At 52.6% G+C, this 12,819-nt stretch overlaps 1 protein-coding gene across 1 annotated transcript in view; it reads right to left on the bottom strand.

Moving 5' to 3' along the window:
• The window catches only part of MRC2 (mannose receptor C type 2), a 98,196-nt gene extending 94,971 nt beyond the window's left edge, over window positions 1-3,225 (bottom strand). Inside the window, exon 1 of the mRNA XM_034755841.1 lies at window positions 2,749-3,225. Coding sequence (XP_034611732.1) covers window positions 2,749-2,851 — 103 coding nt within the window. The 5' untranslated portion in view covers window positions 2,852-3,225. The remainder of the gene's footprint in view (window positions 1-2,748) is intronic.
• Between the last annotated feature and the right edge of the window lie 9,594 nt (window positions 3,226-12,819).

The raw sequence follows: 12,819 nt of genomic DNA, 5'->3' as shown, positions 1-12,819 counted from the left end.
AGGTTTGTGAACTCAAAGCAGTTTTGCAAACACCACGAAGAGTCAGAGAAATTCATCCAATCAGGCTCACACTCTCACCCCCAGCCAAAGCCCTCTCCCATAAATCCAGCCACTCATCCGCCACCGCGCATGACGATTTCTTCCCACGCCCCTTCCTTGCGCCGTTAGCCGCAGCTGTAAGGGAGAGCGAGATCTGGCCACCCCAAGTTCAGCCAGCCTTAAGGCAAATGTGAACAGCAGCACATGGTGCCCGGCTTTACACAGGGCTGCCTTCTGGAGCCTTGAACCCACTTACGAATAAGGTTGGTCTTTTGGTTACAGCATCAGAGTGGGATCTGCAAGATCTGGGTTCTGTTCCTGGCTCGTCCTTGGGCAAGTCGCCTAGGGTACGGCTACGCGGGAGCAGAAATTTCCCGCTCAGGTAGACATACCTGCGATTGACCTAGCACGCTAAAACTAGCAATGCCGCTGTGATGAGGGGGAGGGGCTAGTTGCCCCAGGTCTGATCCCACCTGAAACCCTAGACGTACTCAGGTCTGCTAGCTCGCCCCACCACTCCTGCAGTTACGTCTGTGCGAGTTGGAAATTACAGCTCCTGTCGAAACAGTCTGAGACCAACCCGCAGGTACAGGTTTCTCCACCTCACTTCCCCATCTGTAAAATGGGGATAACAATACATCCTTTCTCCTACCCTTAGCCTGCTTTGCCTACATAGCTAGACTTTAGGGCAGGGAAAGGGGCTCTCTCTCACTATTTGTCTGCACAGGACCTAGCACGATCATCTCTGTTGTGCTACCGCAATACCACCTATAACAACTGATTCCTCCCAGGTTTCGATAGCCCCAAGGAGTCGGCCAGTTCAGCCAGTAACCGTGAAGGGCAAGGACAGGACCGGAACATAGTTCCCATCGTTACTTATTAAGTAAGAGGAAAATGTCGCCCTCGCAAATTGCCATTTACAAATCTGGTTTGGATTTACGGAGAGCACTCTAATAAATTAAACTGAGGGTTTACGTTTGGTTTTGTTTAGGCCAATAGACCCCATTGTTTTTTTTAATACAGCCAAATTAATTAAAGGAAGCAACTAAATGGACGTCAGTCACTCACTTATGTAAATAGACACATCCCGAGTTACAGAACAGTTCACATGGCTATTCCATGGGAGGTCTTGAAAGCTGCAGGCCATTTGGCATGTCACATATTTGCCAAGGTAAAAAAAATAATGTTTTTATCACGAGAAAGTAAAACAAAAATCATAGCCTACAAGTACCTACGAAGGCCCCGGTTCAGCAGAGCAATTAAGCATATGCTACTGATGCCTAACAAATGGCCAGCAACCCCTTACAACACACTCGAGTGACACATGCCAAATCGCTGTCACCCAGAGAGAACTAGGGACCCAAGGCATACCAGAGAGGGAAGATTTTTGGGGGGGAGGGATAGCTCAAAGTGGTTTGAGCATTGGCCTGCTAAACCCAGGGTTGTGAGTTCAGTCCTTGAGGGGGCCACTTAGGGATCTGGGCAAAATCAGTATTTGGTCCTGCTAGGCAGGGGGCTGGACTCAATGACCTTTCAAGGTCCCTTCCAGTTCTAGGAGATAGGACACCTCCATTATTTTTTTTTTTTAAACAGCCAATGGGTCTTGAACCCATGCTTATGTGCTTGGCTGAATTGGGGCCTAAAAGTATGAACTCCTTAAAAAAAAAAAAAAAAAACAGAACACCTCTCGCTCAGGAGACAAAAGGGTTCCAGATTGCATCCGCAGCTTCCAGTGCTGGCAATCAAATCCCTGAGCCGCTTTGATTCACATCCAATCTGACCTAACAATCTCTTTCCCCCCTAAAGCCACCCCCTCCGCTCCCTGGTGCTGCTGCATTCTTCTCCTCTGGTGATAGAACATACGATTCTTCTGGGAATTCCTAACGCTGGTCTGACTTTTCTTTTGCATTTAACAGCATGTGTCTTACAAATATCATAAGCTAGAAAAGCCACTTTTTTGGGGAGGGGGGCGGGTCTTTCTATCTGGTCCAAACCCGGAGTTGTCCAGACTCTTGGGTGCATTTAACCAACTTGGCCAAAAGAGGAAGAACGAATACAATAAATAAATAAACCGCAACCAACCCCCACAGGCACGCTGAGTCTGCTTTGACATGATGGGATCAGTACATCTAGCTAAGCTACTGATGCCTAACAAATGGCCAGCAACCCCTTACAACACACTCGAGTGACACATGCCAAATCGCTGTCACCCAGAGAGAACTAGGGACCCAAGGCATACCAGAGAGGGCAGTTTTTTTCGGTTCACGGGGGGGGGGGGGGGGAAGCATTGCTGGAAAACTTTGTACCGACCAAAGTTTTTGTTGGCCTGGGGCGATGTGGAATATTGATCAGGGTGGAATCACTGGTTAAGCCTCGGCAGCAGAGATGAGCTGATCTTTAAGGGGAAAAGCACTTTTTTGGAGGGGGGGGGCTACTGTGTTTGTAATGAGCTGTGTGGTTTCATTCCATCCCAGCCCCACTTCGAGCAGTGCCAGGGAGCCCTCCACATCTGGTTTCACTCAACTCTTTGCTCTAGCTGCCCTCCCTTCCCTGCACACCCCCCACCCACTGCCTCCTTTCCCTCTTTTCTTTCAAAAAAAGGAATCGATCTAGAGCAGCCGATGCACAAAGGAACCGAGCACCTCCTCCCCCCCCCCCAACTCTCTCACTCAGACACTTAGGAGTTGGAAAAACATGTGCAAACTCTACCTGAGCGAGCAGCGCCGAGACGCAGATCAAGGCTCAAGACGCAGAAGAGCGCGCATTGCAGCATCCGTGGCCATGGAGAGCAGGCGAGATTAGTGAGTTTCATGCCCAGGGATAGGTTTTGCTGAAGGGTTTTTTCTTTTTTTGGATGGAGGTTGGATTTTCCCTCCCCCTACTCTCTCTCTCTCGCCTTCTCTCCTTGCAGAACTCCTGAGTTGGGCAATTGTTTTCTCCCTTCTGTCCTCCTCTTGCTCGGGAGGGAGGACGCTGGAGGGGCTGGGGTGAAGGAGAGGGGGGTGGAAAGACAGAGAGAAGGAGGAGAGGAACACCAAAAAAAAAAAGTGTCTCTGCCTGTCTGCTAATGGTTCAAAGAAAGCCTCAGAGTAGACACTGCGTCACCGGAGAGCCAGTCACTTGTGGGCTGATCCCAAAAAAGCAGGGAAGGGGAAAGAGAAGGGGAAAAAAATGTTTCAGGCTTAGCAAACTGGAAGCAAACTTCTGAGGAGTTTGGCACGAAGCGCTGCACGAGCTGTTGCAACAGTTTGCTGGGGGGTGCTGCAGCCTCTCCTGTGTGTATTGCAAAGCAGATTGGGGGGGGGGGAATGGGATGAAATGCATGGACCCCGGCCGGGAGGTCAACTATTCAGCCCGATCAGCTGCCACCCCAAACGCCACAGTTCCCCTCTGCCATGGGAGCTCGGGGGCGGTTTGCTGCTGTCTTTGTTAATGGCAAGCAACTTGTGGTGGCGAGGGAGCGGTGGATGCTCCCTCCCCCAGGAGGTTAGCTGGCCACGGCGACATTCCTTCAGCTTTTACAAATAATGTAAACCCCAATGCACTGCTGCTAACCCCCTGCATATTCGAAACGAATCAGGCACCACGTTGCAAAATTCTATGATCTGTCTCCTCCCCCTTCTCTTGCTGCCAGGTAGGAATAACTGCCCCTGAAGTCATTCTCCCAGGGGAACGAGGCACCATGATTTTAAGGCAACACAACGTGATCTGCCTTGGTGGACAGATGTTCCTCGAGCTCGAGTGAGAGCAACTACACTGCCCAGAGCCTTTGGAGGACTGCGCTGAGCAATTGTCTAACTCACTCCAGCTGTAGCCTGTTTCCCCTGGTGGGCCAGCCAACTCCAGTGAAAACCGCCACGCCACGCCACTCAAGCGTGTGTGTGGGGATGGGACCTGAGTTAGGGGCAACACTTGACAATCCTGCAGCCAAGACAAACCCTAAAGGGGTTGTGCCCCCCCGTAACTACGGAGCATCCTCCGATGCTGCTCAACTTGTGGAAGAGGGATAGTTCTGGAGTCCACCCTCGTGGAGGGAAATAAGGGAAAACCACATGGAATATGAGGGACCAGGCTTTGTTTTAAGGGACAGTTTAGGGAAACACCATTGCACGTAGCCCATCATGGATTTCGTCTCTCATGTACAATGCAATGATCATAAGCTTCAAGTTAATGTTAAAACCAGGAACAAGGACCCTTTTAAACACGTCAGTACATCGCACAGTAAAGGGGGGGGGGTGTCACCCTAAGGGACAAATCAGTGAAAGAAGGGATGTTCTGCATGAGGTCAGACAAGATGATCTAATGATCCCTTCTGGCCTCAAAGCCTAGGAAACGTAGAGCCCCCAGGATGCTTTCCTCCAGCCTCCGCCCAGCAGGCTGGCCCATCCTTGCTGTTCCTGGGGATCCAAGAGGGTGTGGGGCGTTGGCTGGAGGATGAGATGAGGAGGGAGCGTAGTCTGCTTCAGCACAGACCACCTGTGCCTCTCCTGCTCGCAGCAGCCCTTTGCCCAGCACTGCCCCAATGGGCCAGTCGTCACTAGACGGCGGCACCTGAGGCACAGAGGTTCGTAGCCTGGGCGCATCCACACTGGCCTCTGCGAACGTATTACCGGCAGCCTCCCCTGGACTGCCAGTCAATTCACTGGAGGCAGAAGAGGCGGGGCTAGACCAACCCAAAGGGCAGGCTACTTTCCTGCATCCCCCACTCACCTGTATGTGCTGCACCAGGCCAGGAGTTCCTCCTCCACCTCCCGCACCCCCCCCCTTCCAGAGGGAAAACACCCAAAGCCTGTGAGGGAGAGAACTACTGCATGGGGTCTGGGGGCTAGGAGTAGGGGGAGGGGGAGAGCCAAAGAGGCTCTGGGAATCTTCACTTAGCGGGATGAGAAGAGCCCACAGAGATGGGGAAAATGCCCCTGCAGGGTTCAGATAAGAACAAGGGAAATGGCCAGTGTTGGGGAAAGACAGAAAATATTCTTAAAATGATAGCAGTGGGCATGGAGGGGGGATACGGGTCGCTGGGCACACAGAGGGCAGTGGGAATGCATCAGTACAGGGCACGTGACACCCAGTTGAGCAGGTCTGATTTCACCCAGCACCGGGGGAAGACAACAGCTGATAGTCACCCTCGTATTTAGGCTGCCCAGCACTTCCCATCGTAAAGGCTTCTTGACACCTTTGATTTGAGACTCTCCCACCTCCGTTGTTTGCAGCAGGTCTGTGAGCAGCTCCTCCATGCAAGGACGCCACAGGGGTCCCCCACCCTGAGGAGGCAACAGCCCTGCAGTGGGGATCCATCCCCAAACGCACCATTCCCCAGTTGCACTCCCCCGCCATCCCAAGGTGTCTGGGTGTCAATGGAAAGGGTGTTCTAGGGTACAGGGAGAGCTGCACCAGGCTAGGGGGCATGCAATACATGGGTGGAACAACGGGGGGGGGGGGGGGGAGAGACTAATACAGGAAGACTATTTTGAAGCACTTGGAGAAGAGGAAGGTGATCAGGAACAGTCAACATGGAGTCACCAAGGGCAAGTCATGCCTGACCAACCTGATTGCCTTCTGTGATGAGATAACTGGCACTGTTGATATAGTGAAAGCAGTAGATGAGATATATCTTGACTTCAGCAAAGCTTTTGATATGCTCTCCCACAGTATCCTTGCCAGCAAGTTAAAGTACACCGCTACCTCGATAGAACGCGACCCCATATAACACGAATTCGGATATAACGCGGTAAAGCAGCGCTCCGGGGGGGCAGGGCTGCGCACTCCGGTGGATCAAAGCAAGTTCGATATAACGCAGTTTCATCTATAACACGGTAAGATTTTTTGGCTCCCGAGGACAGCGTTATATCGAGGTAGAGGTGTAGTATGGGCTGGATGAATGGACTATAAGGTGGATAGAAAGCTGGCTACATCATCAGGCTCAACGGGTAGTGATCAACGGCTCAATGTCTAGTTGGCAGTCAGTATCAAGCGGAGTGCCGCAGAGGTTGGTCCTGGGGCCGATTTTGTTCAACCTCTTCATTAATGATCTGGATGATGGGATGGATTGCACCCTCAGCAAGTTTGCGGAGGACACTAAGCTGTGGGGAGAGGTAGATACACTGGAGGATAGGGATAGGGTCCAGAGTGACCTCGACAAATTGGAGGATTGGGCGAGAAGAAACCTGATGAGGTTCAACAACGACAAGTGCAGAGTCCTGCACGTAGGATGGAAGAATCCCATCCACTGCTACAGGCTGGGCCCTGACTGGCTAAGCGTCAGTTCTGCAGAAAAGGACCTGGGGATTACAGTTGACGAGAACCTGGATGAGTCAACAGTGTGCCCTTGTTGCCAAGAAGGCCAACGGCATATTGGGCTGCATTAGTAGGAGCAGTGCCAGCAGATCGAGGGAAGTGATTATTCCCCTCTATTCGGCACTGGTGAGGCCACATCTGGAATATTGCATCCAGTTTGGGAGCCCCCCACTACAGAAGGGATGTGGACAAAATTGGAGAGAGTCCAGCGGAGGGCAACGAAAATGATTAGGTGGCTGAGGCACATGACTTACGAGGAGAGGCTGAGGGAACTGGGCTTGTTTAGTCTGGAGAAGAGAAGAGTGAGGGGGGGATTTGATAGCAGCCGTCAACTACCTGAAGGGGGGTTCCAAAGAGGATGGAGCTCGGCTGTTCTCAGTGGTGGCAAATGACAGAACAAGGAGCAATGGTCTCAAGTTGCAGTGAGGGAGGTCTTGGTTGGATATTAGGAAACACTATTTCACTAGTAGGGTGGAGAAGCACTGGAATGGGTTCCCTGGGGAGGTGGTGGAATCTCCATCCTTTAGAGGTTTTTAAGGCCCGGTTTGACAAAGCCCTGACTGGGATGATTTAGTTGGGGTTGGCCTGCTTTGAGCAGGGGGTTGGACTAGATGACCTCCTGAAGTCTCTTCCAATCCTAATGGGATGAGAGGACAGGAATCGGGGGCATATGGGGCAGGATGCTAGAAAAGGAGGCCGATGGCATATGGGACAGGACCCCAGGAATTGATAGGGTGGAAGCAGGATATGGTGCAGCAGGAGGGTGGGCAAGGGGCAGACCCCCGGGGGGCAGATGATGTGGAAGATAGATGGGGGCAGGACCCTGGGGGGCAGATGGGCTAGGACACAGAGGGGGAGATGGGATGCAGGAAGGCTAGACCGTGGGGTGGGGTTAGGACCCCAAGGGGGCAGGGGCAGCTGTGGGGGCAGGAGAGCTCTGACAGGGAGCAGATGGGGACTAGGGATGCCACTTATCTGGTCATCACCCAACCTGGGGGGCCCCTCATTCTGGGACTTGTCCTGGGAGAGGTGGGCAGCAGCTGGGCCAGGCCCCCCAGCCACACGGGCCGTGCAGAGGCCTCTGCATGTGTTCATGCGCGCAGGGGTGCATGAGCTGGGCACCCTGTGGCTGCCCGTTAACGCGCTTCACTCCAGTCCCCTTTCAAAGAGAGCTGGGATCGAAGCACACAGAGGCTGGGTTAACGGGCGGCAGAGTGAACGCGGACAGCGCGCACCGCGGCAGGGGGGACATCACAGCCACCTCACCACGAATCTGCCACCCGAGGCAGCTGCCTCTCGTGCCAGTGCCTGCAGCAACTTCCATGCATGCCATGCTGGAAAAGGCGTCTCATGCACCTAAAGGCTGCCAGGGTGCGGGGAAAGGCAGTCACCCCCCAGACACCCCCGTTAGCTCTGCCACCGTTCACCATACTGCTGCGAGGGAACCCAGCCACTGGGTCCCCAGGTGTTTCAAGCCTCCAAAGCCTGAACAGAGCCCAGCTGCTGCCCCAGCTTGGGGTCCCTAGGCACACTTTTGGGGCACAGACCCTCTGCCTAGCACCCCCTCCTGAGAACTGGAACACACAGTCCAGCTGCCTAGCCCGTGGGCTCAGTGCTGACCCTTCAGACTCCCTTGTAGCTTCCACACCCCCTTCTCCAGTCCCCACCCCCACAGCGGGAGCCTTCAGGCTTACAGAAGCTCTCCCAGGAGGCCCATGGTACAGGTCAGGCATATACCACACGCTTTGCACAGGATCAATCATCTTCACTCTTTTACTTACCACGTAAAGCACGAGGGAGTCCCGACCATGACAAACCTCCTAACCTCAGCAAGCATCCAGCACTCACTCACTTTTCCCTTGGGGACCATCTGTGTTCAGGAAGGATCCTCCATGCTAGGTTGCTTCTCCCTCCTCTTGTCTTGAGCTAGGGAAAAAGGGACCCCAAATAGATCAGCTCCTCCTTTTTTTTTGGTATAACTTTCCAGTCTCCTCTGTGAGGTGACCCAGCTCTCCTCTGTGAGGTGACCAGAAACCAGAGAGGTCACCCCATGACTTCATTGCCAAGCAACCTTTCCCCTGGTTGGGAACCAGTCTATGTTGTTTAGAGCTCTTCCATTTCACTGGGAGGGCACTTCAAGTCAACGACCCACCTTTGTTATACTTCTGCCACCAGCCCTTGGAATTTCAGTCCAACCTGGCTGCAGACAGCCAACAGAGAAGGCAACGGGGTTGCACCTTCAAAATGGAGTTTGCAGCTCGGTAAAGATACATAGAGCGAGGTCAGAATCTCACCCAGAATCAACAATTTTACTAACATTCAACAAATCATAACACCCCTTCCTCATTCACTGCACTGGAGGGATGCACAAGTGGGCAGAATTAGAATTGCACAGACAACAGTAAATCTGGCATTTCCTACATTGCAACCTGAATATCATTTGTTTCACACAGTTGTGTGTGTCATACAAAGATAGAACACAGAGGGCTACCAGGAAGCAGTTCCTGGATGGGGGGTGGGTGGGAGAGGAGTCTGTAGCAACCCCCTCCCCCCCCAACTTCTCATGCTCTTGCGTCTCTGTCCTCCCAGATTCTGGCCTGAGCTGGGAGCAGCAAGTCAAACCGAGGGTCTGTCAGAGACTATGTTTGTGTGGATTTTTTTCTGGAGCGAATGGAAGCAGGAAGCACCAGAAATCTTGGAGGGGCGGGGGGGGGGGGGAGGATTCTTCTCCAAAGATTTCTAGCCAGTTTTGCAGCCCTGTGCACATGTACACAGCCAAGCTGCTGGAGATCGGCCTGTCACTCATCCCCACAGGAGACAGGGCTACCCAGAGCAAAGTATCAGTTAGTCCAGGGCATGCTCTCCACATAGACGCCCTCGTGACATCTACACAGCTGATTCGAAGCACAGCAGATGGGAAGATTCTGCCAGGGATGGCGTAAGTGCTGTGATATGTGGCAGCATTTCAAGCCCTGCCAGACGTACAGCTGTCTTAATGATGCCTCTAGGAGAGAGCAACTTGGGAAGCAGCATGGTCCGTCGCATAGAGCACTGGAGTCAGGATAGTCATGGCCCTGCCACTGACCTGCTGGGTGATCTTGAACAAGTCACTTGCCTGCTTGGTGCCTCAGTTTCCCTCCTTGTAAAATGCAGTAATGATACTTCCCTCCTTTTCAAGGGGCTTTGAGATATCTGGTAGAAAGGCTCTGCTTAAGAACGTATCCCTGAGAAGTGTTTAGAAAGAAGAGGATGGTCATGGGAGTCAGGAAACCTGGGTTTTGTTAACGTCTCTGCCACCAACTGTTCCCATGGGCAAGTTGCTTCAGCTATCTGTGCCTCAGTTTATCCATCTGTAAAATGGGTGTGATAACGCTGCCCTAAATCACTGATCGCTGAAAGCACATCAAGTTTCTGGACAGCAGTGGGAGCATTAATCAATGACTCTTGGATGCGAGAGCTGGACTGAATCGGAAAGAGCTTGCTCACATCTGCCCATGTGTCACATGCAGAGCTGCTCACAGCTTGGCAGCTAGGACTTGTGCTTTAGAAGAATAACATGCCGAGTTCTACTTCTGCCGACCACCCTGTGTACGTGGACCGTGCCAAACATCTGACAGCCCCGGTGGCAGTCGCTATGCAGTCATGGAGGCCTTCCAGCTAGGTTTCAGCCACCGTTACCAACCTCACAGACTCATTGAATGTCTCAAACTGCTCAGATCTTGCAATGATCGCGTCATTATCAACGTTCCTCCAGACTGGGGAGCAGCTCAGCCTGGAACGCTGTTGGCTGGGGCTGCGGTAGGGTTCAGGTTGCACCCAGCTCCCCTCACTCTTACTCCCTTTTCTTCTGGGAGCAGCAAACCTGTCGGATTAAAAGGAACCAAGTAAGCGAAAAGCTGGTGGCTTGCCAAGGTTACAGGCCTCGCTTCTCCACTCTCCTTGGGGGGGCTCATTCGCTGGCATTGCACGTGCATCCAAAATCACTTCCACTTCCGAGGCGGCTTCCAGCCCTTGCCAGAGTCTTTGGTTTTTCACTTGCCTTTTGCTCTTTTCTTGCCAAGTGAGAGAGAAAAGAATCGGTTTCGGATGATGTTTGGTTAACGTTTGGTTTGATGAGCATCTAGCCTGGTTCTGGCTACTTTTATTCCTTGCTCAGCCCCCGTTTTTATTCACATTTCTTAGTAGGCTTAGCTGGGAGAACCGCTGGGATAGAGCCCATCTCCATTCAAACTTCTCTGCTGGATCAGCCCAGTTGTGCGCACTGTCGTTTGCAATAGCATCAGCAATGCTTTGACTGTCTCCTGTGAGTTTCTGTCTTTCCACAAGGGAGGGAACGCTGCTAATCAACTGTCACTGGCCCGTCCCCAGCTTTCCCCACTTTGGCAGCTCTCACGTAATGTTAAACTGGGGCATCGGAAATCTCTTGTTGTCTGGTTCTTCTTTCAGCCACTAGGCTATTAGGACCAGACCCGATCTCAGGGCTTTTTGAAATCACGACTAGCGCAGCAACCTGCCTGGGACGTGGAGGAGGCGCCAGAAGTCAGTCAGTCTGTGTGCACAGGGCTGGAATGCCAGCTGCAGTTGCAGCACCTTTGTAAATAGTTATGAGCATGGTGTCCTTTTATGTTATTACCCAGCTCCCTCTGCCGAAAACAACTAGCGCAGGGCAGCTTCCACTTGTGCAAGACCCTTTTTAGCATGGCGTGGCTTCACTGGGGTTCTGCTCCGGTGCAGCTGTACTTGTGTTTGTATTCGAGTTCCCACCAAGGCCTCACTTACACCGGAGTGAATCTGGCATGACATCCTTGCATTTAAGGCTGCCACCTCTTGGGGGAAAAGCAGCTTACGGAAGTGTAGTCACTACTGCATGAGACTTTGTGTAAATTATTGACCAAGTTAAGGTCCATGTCTGTGACTAATTTGCAATGGAAGCGGGCGTGTAATTTGTTTAGAAAAGGGCCCATGCCGACGTAGCGCTGGTGAAAGGCCCTGGATCGACCGTCCTGGTAAATAAAATCTGTTTAGCCACAGGGTGAGCTCCCCATACATGCTGCCCGTACCCCTCGTAAAGCTTACCTTGGTTCGCCCCTGGATTTGGTTCATGCACGCGGGGAAGGAAGCGCTGCCTAGTAAGGGAACTCAGGGAAAGTACTGAGTAGTGGCAGCTGGAGCGCTGATGTTGGTGAGGAACACCCCTGCTGTTTGAACCCAGCCCTTGCTGCTACTGCTAACCCTGGCAGAAGGGTTGAATAGCCAAGATGCTTATATGGCCCCCATGACTGTAGCGGAGGGCGAGGGCCCACGAGGGAAGTTACGTGTTGCAATGACCCACAAAGCCTGCACGCTAGGTGGGAGGCACCTAAGCTAGCCTGCGGGAGATGCTGATGACCGGGGTGCGTCCTAAGAACTGTGCTGGGGAGAAGGGGGCTTCCTCAAGCCAGGCGCTGTAGGGACGGTCGGATTCTTTCCGGCACTGAGCAGCGATGCTGGAGGAGCCCCACCCAGCCCCGGTAGGAAGCCTATAGCCAAAGCCGGTTGTTGCTCACTCGGATTCTCAGTTCTCTTTGGGGCCCCATCAATACCTTTCATTTAGGCTTTGCCGAACGACGGGGGTGGGTTATGGCAGCTTGGCGCCAGTTCAGTAGCTGCCCCACCTCCCCCATCAGCTGCTGGTAGCAGACGACAGTGGCAACCTATGCACCGGTGAACCCCAGTCCGCATGCAGAGAGAGCCTTAAAAAAAAAAAAAAAAAAAAGACAGACACATTTTGTTTTCACTTTGGAAAATAAAACAAAAACCCAAATCTCTTTTGTCTTCGTCATAAATCAGGCAGTTCTCAGACCAAGCCAAAGTCACAGGCCCTAACAAAGGGCTCAAAAAGAGAAGCTGGTTGCAGCTTTAAATGGGGAAAAACTGCAGCCTCCACCTACAGATTCTCTGCTCGTACACGGCTGGATCTTTTTCCCTCTGGACGTTACCGCACAGGAGCCGATTCATCGTGCCGTGGCCCCCCCGACGCTCTCTTCGTTGGCAGCGGAAGCATTCCGAGTGCAAAGGAATGCAGAATCAGGGCCCAGCCCAGATTGCCTCGTGAGTGACTGAGTTTGCAAACCCCAGTTTCCTGCCGTCCGAGCCATTTGGACCGTTCCGGCCAAGCAGAGGCACACAAGGGAAAGTTGGCAAGAGAGCGACGGCTGATGAATTTCTTAACGTGCTCGATAAGTCGTGTGTCATCGTTCACCTATTTTTTGGCCACGGATTATTCAGCTTCCGTGAGACGAAGTTCTTCTTTCTCTTCCATTGCAGTAGCTAGAGTCATGCACGTGTTTCCAGAAGCGACGGTGCCTTGGCTGATGGGAGATCAGAGCTGATGACGTTTTCCATCCAGCCCCTTTGCACCATTAGCATTGTCTGGCATCGCCATGCCGCCAAAGTTGCTAACAGGAGTCAGAGCAAGAAAACTATCCCGGTAGCTTTGTCCCA

Source organism: Trachemys scripta, chromosome 23 (genome assembly GCF_013100865.1).
Source record: "Trachemys scripta elegans isolate TJP31775 chromosome 23, CAS_Tse_1.0, whole genome shotgun sequence".
NCBI lineage: Eukaryota > Metazoa > Chordata > Testudines > Emydidae > Trachemys > Trachemys scripta.
This window is presented reverse-complemented; position numbering and strand designations above follow the sequence as displayed.